This window comes from Coenobita brevimanus, chromosome 1, assembly GCF_032717465.1.
Source record: "Coenobita brevimanus isolate Jiangsu-jjx chromosome 1, ASM3271746v2, whole genome shotgun sequence".
Classification (NCBI taxonomy): Eukaryota; Metazoa; Arthropoda; class Malacostraca; order Decapoda; family Coenobitidae; genus Coenobita; species Coenobita brevimanus.
In genome coordinates this window covers 60,137,463-60,153,495 of record NC_136954.1, presented here as the reverse complement: position 1 = coordinate 60,153,495, position 16,033 = coordinate 60,137,463, and the positions used below count along the sequence as shown (strand labels likewise).

The following is a 16,033-nucleotide window of genomic DNA, read 5'->3' as shown; positions in this document are numbered from 1 at the left end:
CATTGTTTGGCTGCAAGGCGTTATTCATACTACCTGTAATTATTACCCCTTCCCTGACCCCCTCCCCCCTTTGCCTTCTATCTTTCTGTATGTTTATCTATTATCTATCTATATCCATCTATCTATCTATTCATTCACCCGTCTACACATCTATCTATATATCTACATAACTACCTACCTACCCAACCATCAACCTATGCACCTAGCTATCTATGCACCCCTTCATCTATCTACTCATCTACCGCTATCTATCTATCTATCTATCCATCTAACTATTGGTACCAATCAACCGATCAATTTATCAATCTGTTTATCCATCTACCCCTCTATCCACCGGTATCTATCTATCTATCTCTATCCCCCCAGCAGCATGGACCGCCGCACCCTCCCGCTACTTGCCTTCTTCGGCTGTGTGGTCCTGTCCCTCCTGCTGGTGGCGCCCTCCGAGAGTCCTCCCCGCCCCGCCGCCGTCGTCAAGTGCCTGCCCATAGCGTGCCTAGTGTGGTTCCTGGCCGTGGCTGAGGGGTGGAGGGGCCAGGCAAGGTGGTTCATGATGGCCCTGATCCTTTCCATGCTCGGCGATGTGTACCTGGTGAGTAATAAGGAAGAGGATGTTAGACAGATGTGGGTGTTAGATATGGTGTTTGTGGTGGTGTTAGATGTGGTGTTTGTGGTGGTGTTTACATGTGGTGTTTGTGGTGGTAGTCAGATATGGTGTTTGTGATGGTGTTAGATATGGTGTCTGTGGTGGTGTTAGATGTGGTGTTTGTGGTGGTGTTAGATGTGGTGTTTGTGGTGGTGTAAGATATGGTGTTTGTGTTGGTGTTTGATATGGTGTTTGTGGTGGTGTTAGATATGGTGTTTGTAGATGTTTATGGTGGCTCGTAGGTTAAACTCGTAGATGTGTACTATACTCTCTTCAGTTTATCTTGGCCTAAAGTTACCATCTCTCCATCTTGAGTGCTGAGCTGTAACAAGATATTAACACAAGAATATGGTGCCAGTCACGAAGATGTGCTAAGTTGTATTTTCTGATTCTGCCATTCAGCTACAGAAATAAACTGCAAGGTGACGGAATTCTCCCTCATATTTAGATGAACAAACTATAGTGACAAAGAAGGTACAAACAGAAGGTAATAAAGAGCACTCATTATCATCATTACCATCATAATCGTTACTATCACCGTCACCATCATCAAGCAGCATCATAGACCTTACGACGCTATTGCACTCCACTCCATCAGAATAAATGTAATGTTGATTAATATGAAAAAATAATATTGTTACAATGCTCATGTCATTATTTTTCGTATTAGTGTTATTATCTCCGCTGAAGAAGTTGGAGAAAGTTATGTATTCACCTGTGCCTGTCTGTCTGTCTCTTTATGTACATCTCCAAAAGCTGTCATTAGATTTCCATGAAATCCAGTGCACAGGTGGGCGGTGGGTGAAGGATGAGTTGATTAAATGTTGAGGAAGATCTGGATCCGGATGCAAGAATAAACCATAAATTCACTGGCGTCGGTGGAGGTGTGCGCCGTCTATGATTCAGAAACAGGGCAGACTATGACCTTAGAATTAACAGACTGACCACGAGAGACCGATAATGTATTCGTCTGGCAGGAACGAGGAATTATAACAGTAAATCTTATATGCTACTGGCGTTGGAAGAGGTATGCGCCCTCTGAGTGTTTTCTAGATACTGGTACAACAGGCTCATAATCCTGAACGTGTCTCTTGCAGCTATGGCCTCAAACCTACTTTCTGGAGGGCGTGGCAGCGTTCGCCGTGGCCCAGTGCCTGTACGTGGCGGGGCATGGCATGAAGGGCGCTACGTGGCAGGTGGGCCTCGGTGTACATGGCTTGGCTGCACTTATAATGATGTACATCCTGCCTGTACTACCCACCACTGCTGACAAGGTGTTTGTTACGCTGTACTCCCTCACCATCAACACTGTACTATGGAGGGCTTTAGACAGGTGAGACAGAAAAAATTATTGTGTTCTTGTCTATTCTATCTCTAAACATTTTCTCTCTACCATTAATATCATCTCTGTCATCTTACTCTCTTCCTATCCTTTCGCTTGTTCTCTTTTTCTTATGTATTTCACCAGTGTTAAAAATTATGGAGGAACAGATGATAATGATAATAATGATGATGACGAAGAAATATGATGATGATGACGACGACGATGATGATGATGAGGATGAAAAAATAATAATGAAGATGACGAAAATACTGATGATGGAAATATTGACGATGATGATGATGACATAATAATAATAATAATAATAATAATAATAATAATAATGACGACGATAAAGATAAAATTCCCCCACACACATACACTGGACAACAGCGAGATAAAAGGCCTTCCCTCCTATCCACGCGTCTTCAAGGTAACTCCCCCCCCCCTTCCATGATAGCCCCTATCAGCCACAAGGGCCGTATCTTCCAAGCATCTCAACACTCTTATGGTCCACCCTTGTCTCGTACTTTATTCCAGCAAATGCCAGACGATTTTATTCAAATGATAGCGAGTTAAAGACGCCTGAATGTAAATACTGTCAGTAATAACACTAGTGATTCCACCTCTCTCTCTCTCTCTCTCTTTACGCCAGACGATTTTATTCAGCTGAGTGGGTCATTGGAGCCTGTAATGTTACCAGTGATACCATTAACCCCCTCATGGTCGGGATAACTCTAGCATTTCATTCCAGCTGACGCCAGGCTGAGTAAAGTCCACATTCTCATCAGTTAAGGTAGCTCCCTAACACCTCTTCCATAGCGATTTATTTTCCGAACTAACAATTAACACCCTCTTTTTTTCCTTCTTATATCTTTTTCATACCTATATACTGCAGAGTACATGAATAACACACAAGAACATAATAAAGGAGCAGAATCAGAAATAAACCGGTAAGGAAGAGGTGTTAGTAAGCTTCCTAACACACAAGAACATAACAACGGGGCAGTACCAGCAATAAACCGGTAAGGGAGAGGTGTTAGTAATCTTCCTAACACACAAGAACATAATAAAGGAGCAGAATCAGAAATAAACCGGTAAGGAAGAGGTGTTAGTAAGCTTCCTAACACACAAGAACATAACAACGGGGCAGTACCAGCAATAAACCGGTAAGGGAGAGGTGTTAGTAAGCTTCCTAACACACAAGAACATAACAAAGGAGCAGAATCAGAAATACACCGGTAAGGGAGAGGTGTTAGTAAGCTTCCTACCCACACGATATACCGCCCAGGTCACACCAGCAAGAGGGTCTGACCATTTTGCTGACGAATAAAAAATCTTCATAAAAATCTACTCTTACTATAAATATGCTGCTACTCCTACTTTTTAAATCTTAATATTCACGTTAATCTGGCTGAGACGTAAAGACAAGTAAAGACAAAATTTCTATGTGAAGTAAAGACAAGCTGAGTAAAGACAAAATTTCTATGTGAAGTAAAGATAAGCAAAGACAAATTTCTATGTGAAGTAAAGATAAGCAAAGACAAATTTCTATGTGAAGTAAAAACGAGCTGAGTAAAAACAAAATATCTATGTGAAGTAAAGACAAGCTGAGTAAAAACAAAATATATATGTGAAGTAAAGACAAGCTGAGTAAAGACAAAATTCCTAAATCAACCTTATACACAACTAAAGCTCAATAAAGTGTCTGAATATGGCATCAAACATTTTCTTTATCACGCAGCCTGATTCTGAAATTATGGTGGCTGTATTAGTAAAGACAAAAATAAAAACAAGCGATATTACACACAACATCAGCTTAAGAAAATTTGTAAGTATGGCTGCTGACTCTCCCTAAACACTGACAACGAGTGATTTGTTATCGATGTGGGATGACCTGAGTGTTTTATTTTTATTTGCTGCTTTGTTTATTGTCACAAGGTTATTTGATAAGAGGGAGAGTAGAGATGTTAGCCCCCCCCCTCTCTCTCTCTCTCTCTCTCTCATTTTTCCTCCCGTCTTTCTGCCAAATATACCTAACACCTCCCTTTCTACCCACCTGCCTATTCAACTGTCGATCAACTTATCAAATCCATCTATCAGTCTATCCATCCATTCAGGTAGGCTATCTCTTCACCTCTCCATCTATCTATCTATCTATCTGTCTATCTATCCATCCATCCATCCATTCAGGTATCTCCTCATCCCTCCATCTATCTCTCCATCCATCCATCCATCCAGGTATCTCTTCATCCCTCCATCTATCTATCTATCCATCCATCCACCTCACTCATAACACCCCACATCTCTCCCTACAGAGCCTTCTTCCGCTCCGACCTGCCTGTCTCACGACGTCTTTGCGCGGCCCTGGGGGGAGTCACCTTCTGCGTCTCCGACACAAGCCTCGTCTTCCTGCAGGTGGGACAGATGGTGCCCCACCTTACCGCGCAGCTGGTTATATTATCCACGTACTATCTTGCGCAGTTCTTCCATGCGTTGGGTGCTGCCGAGGAATTCTGGGCGCCTGAGAGGAAGGTGAAGAAGAAGAGAAGGAATTAAGGAGGAGAAGGAAGAAGAGGAAGAGAAGAATGAAGACGAGGAGAAGGAGGAGGAGGAAGATGAAGAAGGCGATGATCAAGAGAAAGACGGTGGAGTTAGTATGACAGAGAATGTGTAAGAGATAATGATGAAGATATGGGTGGTGATGATACTGATGATAATGATGATAATGATGATAGAGGAGGTGAAAGATGAGAAGATGATGATGACGCTGATGATGATGATGACAGGGAGTGAAACATGAAGAGATGATGAAGGCAGAGATGATGATGATGATGATGATGATACTGATGATGATGATGATGATGATAATGATGACAGAGGAGGTGAAAGATGAGATGATGATGATGACGCTGATGATGATGATGACAGAGGGAGTGAAACATGAAGAGATGATGAAGGCAGAGATAATGATGATGATGATGATGATGATGATGATGATGATGATGATGATGATGACATAGGAAGCGAAAGATGAAAACAAGACGATAATAACGATGATGACGGAGTGAAATATGACGAGAACACGAAGATAAAGATGACGATGATGATGATGATAACGACGATGATGACGACAAAAGTGAGATGAACAATGCAATAACCTCTCCATGTTTTATTTTCTATGTTTTAATAAGAAATAAAAAAAAAAGACACATTTCTAAACACATTTTCTTTTCACCTTGAGCTTCCTCTTTAAAAATCTTCTAAGTAATATTGATCTCCCATCAGTAAATAAATATTCGTCTTCCCGTAACCTGTACTATGTTAAATTCCGTTCGCCTGTTTCATAATGTTTCGGCTTAAAAGTTACGGAATAATTTGTTTATTCCGTGTGATATTTGACGTTTTCTCGATTGATTATTTTTAGGGAACCATTTCTCTCTCTCTCTCTCTCTCTCTCTCCCTACCTACCTACCTATCTACTTACCTACCTACCTACTACCTACAGTATATTTCCCTCCGTAAAATTCTCTCTCTCTCTCTCTCTCTCTCTCTCTCTCTCTCTCTCTCTCTCATTAGGGACAATCGCCACAAATTAACCCACAAGCACCGCCATTTTTTCGGACACTATTTTGGGTTCCAATTTTAGGACAATTTCAACTTTTTCATTTTTTTTCTTTTTCATTTTTTCTTGTTTTCTAGACGAGGTGGTGGACAGGGACGCCTTCGTGTGGTGTCATAGATCTAACGGAGCAGCTTCTCTACCCGGTAATGCATAGGTGCCTCAACTCCTTCCCCATCCCCGAAAGGAGGAGGATGGACTGCGTGATGGCAATAGCAGCCTTCAGTCCACCGGGTTCACGTTTGAGACGGGCTTGGGATTGCTACTACTACTACTACTATTACTACAATCACCACCCAACTACTACTACTACTATCACCACTACAACTTCTACTACTACTGATACTACAACAACAAAGCTAACAACCACTACTACTACTACTAATAATAATAATATTATCACCACCCTACTACTACTACTACTACAACTTCTACTATTACTACTACTACAACTAATACTACAACAACGCCAACCACCACCACTACTACTACTACTACTACTACCTCCACCCCAGACGACTTATATGACCCTAGGATAGATTTTTGGAACTGAGTTATATACCTCCTTCATTAACCCCTTCACTTCAAAAGGTTTCCCCTAAGCTGAATAAAATCGTCTGCAGGTGGCAAGAATATAGCTTCAAATTACGTCCTCGGAATGAAGAGGTTAAATAGGACATCATTATTTGACATCATTATTTTAGGACATCGCTGTTAGGCTTTAAATTTTTAGGTTTCAATATGACTCGATATTTTAGGGTATAATATTTTTAGCAGTGGAGAGGTATAGTATATGAGAAAGAGGGGTGTGAGCTGGGAGCAGGGCAGTGAAATTACGTTAGACAGGGCGACATGGAGGCGGTTTGTTTGTGGCCACTCCTTGCGAGATTGAGGTGTCTGGCATTAGACAGACAGATAGATTTTTAGGACAATTAAATTTAGGGTACAGAGTAATTGAAAAAAAAAATTACATATACCAAATTATACAATGAGTTAAAATTAAAGACAAAAAGAAAACAAAAATACTATACTCCAATTCAAGAAAAAATGAAAAAATAAATAAATAAATACACTGATGCAATTTCATGGTGAAAAAATCCATGAATATTAAGATGAAGAACTGGCGAGGGAAAAAGCTGTCCCGAAAAATCCCCTACAGGAAAAAATATATTGAAAAAAAAAAAATTGTTGAATATTTTTGAGTTGGCTGGCGAGTGATGCGAGAATAATCTGTGTTGTGTGAGTTGTATTTATTTCATTTATTTATTTATTTATTTATGTATTGTGTCCTCTGAGCCTGATTTATTATCTTATTTATCTCTTTGTTTATTAATTTTTTCGTCTTATTTCAGTTTTATTTATTATTTTATTGATCTATTCATTTATCTATTTATTTATTTTTTCGCCTTATTTGACTTTTATTTATTATTGTATTTATCTATTCATTTATCTATTTATTTACTTTTTTGCCTTACTTTTTATTTATTATTTTATTTATCTATTTATTTATCTATTCATATTCTTTATGGATGGAGAAATAATTGGGAGGAGGAGGAAGGAATGAGAGAGAAAAAGTGAGAGGGAAGAGTTAAAGATAAAGGAAGGAAAGAAGACAAGAAGGAAGAGAGAGAGAGAGAGAGAGAGAGAGAGAGAGAGAGAGAGAGAGAGAGAGAGAGAGAGAGAGAGAGCCACACTAACGCAGTAATAATGGGGAAGGCTCTTAAAGTACCATTAGCGACAAACACCTCCTCTCTCTCTCTCTCTCTCTTTCTCTCTCTCTCTCTCACACACACACACACACACACACACACACACAAGACAATGACTCTTATGATATACTCGGGTTTCTGAGGTCATGAGAGAGAGAGAGAAAGAGAGAGAGAGAGAGAGAGAGAGACTCTTTTTTCAGTTCTTCCCCTCTCTCAGTTCCACCTTCATCACTACCCTCATCACCACTACTACCACCATGACAACCACAACTACCACTACCACCACCACAACCACAACTACCACCACAACCACAACCACAACTGCCACCACCACCACAACCACAACTACCACCACCACCACAGCTACCACCACCACCACAGCTACCACCACCACCACAACCACAACTACCACCACCACCACAACCACAACTACCACCACAACCACCACCACACCTCAGTCCCACAGGTAATCACGTATGGTAATGGTGTAAATAGAGTTGATTAGCGTGTACATCCTCCCTACTGGTGAAGGCAGGGGGGGGGGCAATTAACACACTCGGGTCGTTAATCACCTCACTGGCTAATTACATCACACGGTTATTACGGCTCCTGCTATTATCTTGCATTAGGGTTAGGGTCATGCCTGTCCGTCTGTCTGTCTGTCTAGTTGTGAGATGTGGGCCCTTAGATTTAGCAACAGGATTTTAGGTTGATCTTAAAGAGTCCACATTACTTCTGGATTCTTTACAGGGAGCTCAGATATTAAACCCTTGAAGTGTAATTGATTTCTAAGATTCACACAATCTTTCAAGGCACAGGCAGAGAGTTTCCTTTGTGTGTGTTGGCCAGTGTCGCCCCTACACTGTTTACACATTGAACTGTCTCTCCAGCAGTATTTGCAAGAGATCTGCTGGCCTCAGTCTGACTCGAAATCCACCTTTGTCCGACACCGAGGCATCAGTAACAAGATATCCGTTTGCTCACATGGTATTTATTTATCACTAGTATCAAACATCTATTATCTCACTAGCATCAAACATTTTTTATCTAACTTCTTATATGTCTCTATCTTTCTAACGGCGAATTATCTAACTTCTTATGCTTTTATCTCCTTTCTCTCTAACATTCATCTACTGAACACATATCGATTCCACTAAAAAATGCACACACAGGCATGGGCCGGTATTCTTTTCGGAACGGGAAGCTCCCTAACACCTTTTCCTGAGTGATTTATTTTGCTTATTACTCCTTACTGCCCACGTCTGTGTAACATAAATCCTTCTAATATCGCCATACTCTGCATAAATAACGCACAAAAGGATATTAACCAGACACATCCCAAAACTAAATCGCTAAGGAAGAGGTGCTGGGGAGTCTCCGTAAGTGGCGAGAATACGGGCCACAGACAGATAGATATATAGATAGATATAGACATAGATACAGATAGATAAATACATCCTATTCATTTATTTTCTTCCCCTTAAATCCAGGCAATTTTAGTTAGTTCCAGGAAGGACCCAGGGCTCTATCTATCCACATATCTATCCTATATCTATCAACGTCACTGATAGATGGACAGTGTATCTATCCATCAATCTATCCAAATCTAACTACTAATCTAAAACAACACTATCAATTATAATCAATCTCTTAGTTTCCATCTCAACTCTCTCTTAAGCGCACCTCCCTGGAACTATCAACATATCGCCCATTAGTATCAGTGATCCCATTTATAACCATTAAAAATCATTCTCCCACACTTATAAAAATCACAAATGACCCCAACTTCCGCCATTACCCATCAGCTGTTACGCTTTTATCCATAATTCGTCGCATTTGTTCGATATTTCCAGCATTAAAAGCCAAACCCACTTCCCTTCGCTATTAAAAAGCATAAAATTAGGATCTTTAACTGGAGAGGGTGCCTGGGAAAGAATATTACTTGCACACACACACACACACACACACACACACACACACACACACACACACACACACACACACAGCCCCCCCCTCCCCCTCTTCAAATTATCCCCAAAAGCAGGAAAAGCATAAAAGCAACCGAGAAAGGAAGCTGCATCAGGAGAATGGTTCCAGTAAGTCAAGAGTGGAAAGTGTGTGTGTGCTTACAGTGGCGGGGGGGATGATGCGCCGCTTGCCAACTAGGGTATAAAAGTTGGTATTTATTGGCCGGCACTTCCTCCAAAGAGTTTATGGCTGGCTCGCTCTCGCCTCCTTTGCTGTTGCTTGTGTGTGGGATTACTTTACTTGCCAGGATTACTGTCTTGGTAAATCTCCCCTTGTCCATTCACCCCTTTACCGAGATTATTTTGCGGATTTTTTTACTCTTGCTGGGTCTCTTTACTCTTGGGAATTACTCTTGCTAATGCCTCTTTTACACTCGCCCCTTTACCCCTTTGAACTGGAAACCACTCAGAAACTGCCTACCTCTGCCAAGGCTGATTTTATGATTTTACTACTGCACTTCCTCACTCCTAGCCGATTAATACTTTTGCGGTCGCACGTAGTCACTTAATTCTACGGTCTTCATCTGCCCGGTTAAACATTTTCAAACAACGCCTCCCTCCACCAACGCCAAAAATATGTATGATTCCTTGCATCCCGACCTAGATCCACCTCAAAATCTAATCTATTCTTCCTTGACCCATATTCCACCTGTCCACCAAATTCCAATGACATCCAGTAACAGCTTTTTGAGATATCTTGCGCACGGACAGACAAACAGACAGACACGGATGAATTTATAACCTCCTCCAACCTCGTTACCGGAAGTAATTACAGAATGCTTTACTCTTGGGATTACTCTCTTACTAAATCCTCTCTTACTCGCCCCTTTACTGGAATTACTTTATGGATTACTGCACTGGCTGGATTACCATTCTCTGAGGATTACACTGATTCATCTCTCTTACTCACACCTTTACCGGGATTTCTTTACTTGAGGATTACTGTCTTAATGATTCCTCTCTGTCTGTCTCTCTCTCTCTCTCTCTCTCTGAAGCCTCCTAAAGCTTTCCATTCACCCCAGCCCTGAATGTCCTCTGAGTGAAGCCTCCATTTTAACGCTTTTTCTTTCATTTAAGATTTTTATTACATATACGGTATATTCTATCTACGTGTGTCTATCTATCCATATCTATTTTTGCCGATATAGATAGATAGATAGACAGACACACAGACACTGACAGAATATACCATACTGTACATGTAATTAAAAAAAAAGTGTTAAATAATGTGATAAAATGGAGGCTTCACTCAAGGGCCATTCAGGGTGGAGGTGAATGGAAAGCTTTAGGAGGCTTGAGAGAGAGAGAGAGAAAGAGAAAGAGAGAGAGAGAGAGAGAGAGAGAGAGAGAGAAGGAATGTTTATGAAAGCCATGAAAATAAGGAACATACACATTTTTATCATGAAAATAACTCGAATTAACAAGGAAAAGGTAAGAATCAGGAAAAAACAGTAAAAAATAAAATGCAAAAATACAGTCAATAAGGAAGAAAGAAAAATAAATTAATAAAAGAATAGGGTAAAAAGAATATGTAACACAGGAAAATAATGAGGAAAATAATAAGTAAAGGAGGAAAATAAAGAAAAGTGAAAAAAGGACTAAATGGATAGTGCATAATGTTTGTAATCAGGAGAATGAGAGTGGAGGGAGTGGGTGTGTGTGTTTTATGTGCTCTCTCTCTCTCTCTCTCTCTCTCTCTCTCTCTCTCTCTCTCATTTCCTTAAACACACACACACACACACACACACACCTAGACAGATGAACCGATGCATACCGGTACATACAGACAGACAGATACTGACATACATACAGAGATACTGATAGGTAAATAGATCTCTCTCTCTCTCTCTCTCTCTCTCTCTCTCTCTCTCTCTCTTTCCACCAAACCAAAACCAGTGTCTCAGTATTCACCCCTTCGCCTTTCCACACGCACATCCCTAATCTTTATGCCAATCCAACACCACATTTTTTTTTTACTATAATCTAAAAATAATAATAATAATAATAATAATAATAATAATAATAATAATAATAATAATATACGCCCAAGGCTTAACCTCTTCAGTACGATGACGGTTTTTTGTTATTTTTAGTTTTGATTTCTGACGATTTATATTATTTGTTGCATTTCAGGAACATCTTGAGCTGGAGGTAAATTGTGTATGTTAAACTGAGTTGATACTAAATAGGTTAAATAGATATAAATGACATACAAGACAGAGCTAAGGTATTTGTTAAATAAATCCCTAATGAACGGGTGATACGAAGCTTCTTTTGCTGTCTACAATATGGCCTTCAGAAAAACTTAAGTCAATTATTTTCGTGGGCTAAGGATGATGATGATGATTAGAAGAAGAAGAAGAAGACGATGATGATGATGATGATGATGATGATGACAATGACGATGACGATATTGATGATGATGAGGATGATGATGATGATGATAATGACGATGATGATACTGATGATGATGACTGCGCATATATATTTTAATTTACGCCAAAACACTTTTACTTATAGCTGACAGTAAGCCAAGTTGTCTAGGGAATTATTATTATTTTTTTTTTTACAACCGAAAAAGAAAAATCGTCTAACAAATTTACATTTTGAATTCCTGATTACGGAGGCCCTATTTTTAGCTCCCTTTCTTCTTCGTCTAGGCTGCTGATTTTATCCCGTATCTGTAAAATCTGATTAGAAATAATTTTATGGGATTAAGGAGATTGGGAGAGAGAGAAAGGATGAGTGAGAAAGGGAGTGAAAGAAGATGGGGGAACGATGGTGGTGTGAGGGAAAGAAAACGAGAAGAGGAATGAAAGAACACGAGAAATGGAAGAGTACTTGAATAAATTATGAGAGAGAGAGAGAGAGAGAGAGAGAGAGAGAGAGAGAGAGAGAGAGAATTATTCTGAATTCTCGAAGTTTCCAATGCAGATTTCCCGCCAAAAACCCAAGCCACCCCCCCCCCCCACGCTTCACTGTCACCACCTCCTCCAATCTCCTCTTTCCTCTCTCGCTCGCACCGAAAGAGTTAGCATTTACGCCTAGTTTAACGTAATGTCGCTATTTTACGTTACGTCGCGCGCTGAATCGACGAAATCAGAGTTGTTTACAAAGATTTGGCCGCGTTTAGGTACGTGCGGGGTGCAAAGCTGAATTCTGATTGGACGAGGGAGGGCCGGGATTTGCGTGCCGCCGCCCCATTGGTCGATACGGGTCCGGGGTTATGTAAGATGATTGGCTATTGGCTGGATGTTTATGGGGCGGAGGGTAATGGCAAAATATGATTATTTTTCGGATTAACTGGCGCTTTTATCACGATTAAGACGCCGAAAATCCCAGAAATATTATGAAAAGAGCTTACTGCCTAAAAATTTCCTCAAGAATTAAGCTAAAATTAGGAATATCACATAAAAGTTCAAGATGGAGATCAGGAAACAGAGTAAGCCGACTTCTTTGCCTATAACCCTTGACCCTGGTGCTTTCATTATATATATACTTTTTTTGTACGTACAGGTGGCTATTTAATTTAGGAATGGACCACAGCACTTATGGGGTTAATGAAGGCTATACATAATTCCTCCCGTTCGACTGCCTGTCTTATGAGCTAAATGAAATGGTATGAACAGTAGAAAAAGAGCCGTTCATTTCGAGATGCCTGGACACATTGCGTTTATAATGCTGGAGGTCATAGGCAGAAGGAAATACAGGCAGAAGACAGTTTCATAGTTGGCCTGCTGGATACATGAAGGACTGGGAGCATCGGTTCACTCTTGCACTAGAAAGTTGGACAGAAAAAGGATGAGTTTGGTGGTTGCGAGAATAAAACAAGAATAAAACAAGAAATACGTCATCACAGTGAAAGGGTGTAAACTGAGCACCAAAACTCAATAGTAGTAGTAGTAGTAGTAGTAGTAGTATAAATAAAATAAATAAATAAGCTGAACAGAAACGTCTGGTGGTAGCAAGAACAAAATAAGACTGAGAAGATATAAACTATCGCCAACAAAAAAAAAAAAAAATGTCCACTCAAAAATAAAGCTGAATTTAAGCTGACACAAGCCTCTGACAACTTAAGCTGACTCGCTGACATATGGGGAGGGCTAGGCTGACAATCTTTTTTTTTCTTTTTTTCTTTCTTTTTTTCTTTTTTGAGGGGGGTGATGAAAGAGAAGTGGAGTTTCCTCTTAGGGGGAGATGGATCAGGGGTGACAGTGATGGATGGATGGTGGTGGTAGTTGTGGTAGATGGTGATGGTGGTAGTTGTGGTGGTGGTGGTGGTGGTAGATGTGGTAGAGGCCTATTGATGGCAGTGATGGATGGTGGTGGTTGCTGTGGTACATGGTGATGGTGGTGCTTGTGGTTGTGGTGGTGGCAGATGCGGTAGAGGCCTCTTGGTGACAGGGATGATGGTGGTAGTTGTAGTGGTAGATGGTAGTAGCTGTAGTCGACGATGAAGGTAGTGATGGTAGGAATGGTTATGGCTGTGGTAGTTATTCTAATAGATGGTGGTAGTTACAAATGATAATTATGGTAGATGAGGGGAGCTGTGGTAGTGGTAGTTGTTATGGTGTAAATGGTGGTAGTGATGAACAGGTGGGTGTGGTGGTCCTGGATAGTGATAGTTGTGGTAATTTTCAAGACAGTTATGAAATAGTGGTAGTTGTGGAAGGTTGATGGTAGCTGTGGTGATAGTTATGGTATTTGAAATGGTAGTAAAATATGACTCTCTCTCTCTCTCTCTCTCCACTACACAACACAAAATCCCAACTATCACTACAATGCAATTTGCAATATTTCTCAAACTTTATTCTTTATATTCACAGTGTTTTTGCATTCAGCCATTATTATTTCTTTCTTTCTCTCTCTCTCTCTCTCTCTCTCTCTCTCTCTCTCTCTCTCTCTCTCTCTCTCCTCGTCCTTTCAGGGCATAAGGAGGGCAATGAGGGATGTCTGTATAAGCGGTGCCACCACGTGAAGACGTCCCACGAGAGAGAGAGAGACAGAGACAGAGAGAGAGAGAGGGGGGGGGAAATGAAAGGGAATGAAGTGGAAAGGAAAGGAGGGAAAGAAAAGGAAAAAGAGGGAGAGGTAAGGGGAGGGAAGGGAAGGAAGAGAGAGGGAGGGGGAGAGAGGAAGGAAAGGAGACTGAGGAAAGTAAGAGACAGGAGGGAAGAAAGGAAGGGGGGAGGGAATGGGATGGAAGGAAAAGATATGAAAAGGGGAGAATTAAGCGAAAGGAAATGAATGAGAAAAGGACGGTCTAGGAAAAGAAAATGGAAGGGAAGGAAGAAAGGGAGAGAGGACCGGGAGAGGGGAGGAAGGCAGAAAGAAAGGCATAGGAAGAGGGGAGAGGTAAGGGGTTGGGGGAGGAAAGGGGGGATGAGGGGGGAAAAGGAGGGGGAAAGGAAGAAGAGGAAGTAGAGAAACGGGAAAGAAAGGAAAAGGGGTAGAGAAGGAATGAAGACGGGGAAGAAGGAAGGAAAGGGGAGAAGAGAGGGGAGAAAAGGGAGGGGGAAGGAAGGAGGGGGAGGGATGAGGGGGTCGTAATACCTTGCTTAATGACCCTAATTTATCAAGACCGCGCTCTGCTCTAATGGGGGGGGGTCGTTAGGAGGGGGAGGGAGGGGGGGAGGAAAAAGTGTGAGGAGGGAAAAAAAAAAAAAAGAGTAAGAGAAAGGAAAGAGGAAGGGGAGAGGAAAAAGTGTGAGGAGGGAGACAAGAAGAAGAGAAAGGAAAGAGGAGGGGGAGAGAGGATGGAAGAAGGGGAGGGAGAAAGAGGAAAAGGAGGGGGAGATGGGATTGGATGGGGTGAGGTATGGCAGACGTGAGGAAAGGGAGGGGAGGGAAGGTGAGGAAGAAGGGGAGAAGGGTAAAATGTGAGGAGGGGGGAAGAGCATGGAGGGAAGGAAGAGAAAAAGATGTGAATGGAGGGAAAATCTAAGCAAAGGGAAGAGGTGGAGAGGGAGGGCAGCGAAGGGAAGAGGAAGTTAGGAGAGGAAGGGAGGGATGGAGGGGAGAGGGGAGGTGGGGAGGGGAGAGGAAGTTAGGTAAGAGATGGAGGGATGAGGGGAGGGGGAAGGTAGGGAGGGAAGAGAAAGTTAGGAGAAGAGGGGGGAGGGAGAGGAAGTCGAAGGGATTGTCTGGATGGGTAGGGGAGAAGGATTAAGGAAAGTGAGAGAGAGAGAGAGAGAGAGAGAGAGAGAGAGAGAGAGAGAATTATCTATCCACCTAATCCATCCATTTACTTCCCATTCCCATTCCTTCTCTTTCTTCCCTCCAATTATTTTTCCTTTTCTTTCTTTAGTCTCTTAACTTCCATTCATGTTCCTCTCTCTCTCTCTCTCTCTCTCTCTCTCTCTCACTGTACCCACTACCTCTAAATATTAAGGGGAACACCGCTCCTGCTCTTTTTATTTACCTTCCCCCCCCCTCTCTCTCTCTTTCATTGTACCCACTACCTCTAAATATTAAGGGGAACACCGCTCCTTCTCTCTTTGATTTACCACTCTCTCTCTCTCTCTCTCTCTCTCTCTCTCTCTCTCTCTCTCTCTCTCTCTCTCTCTCTCTCTCTCTCTCTCATTACCTAATATTTACCCGTTAATCACCATACTAATGAGCTGGGTCCAATTAGCTAATAATATTATGGCTTTAAGCTCCCTTGAACAATATTGGATATTTAATTGCCTTTGGCCATTTAAATTCCAC

At 41.4% G+C, this 16,033-nt stretch overlaps 1 protein-coding gene across 1 annotated transcript; it reads left to right on the top strand.

Moving 5' to 3' along the window:
* The first annotated feature begins 370 nt into the window (after window positions 1–370).
* On the top strand, window positions 371–4,526 carry LOC145410606 (lysoplasmalogenase TMEM86B-like). The gene is made up of 3 exons (XM_080280750.1): window positions 371–592; window positions 1,744–1,979; window positions 4,286–4,526. Exons 1-3 carry the CDS (start codon window positions 371–373, stop codon window positions 4,524–4,526), a joined length of 699 nt encoding a protein of 232 aa, XP_080136876.1.
* Window positions 4,527–16,033: the final 11,507 nt, after the last annotated feature.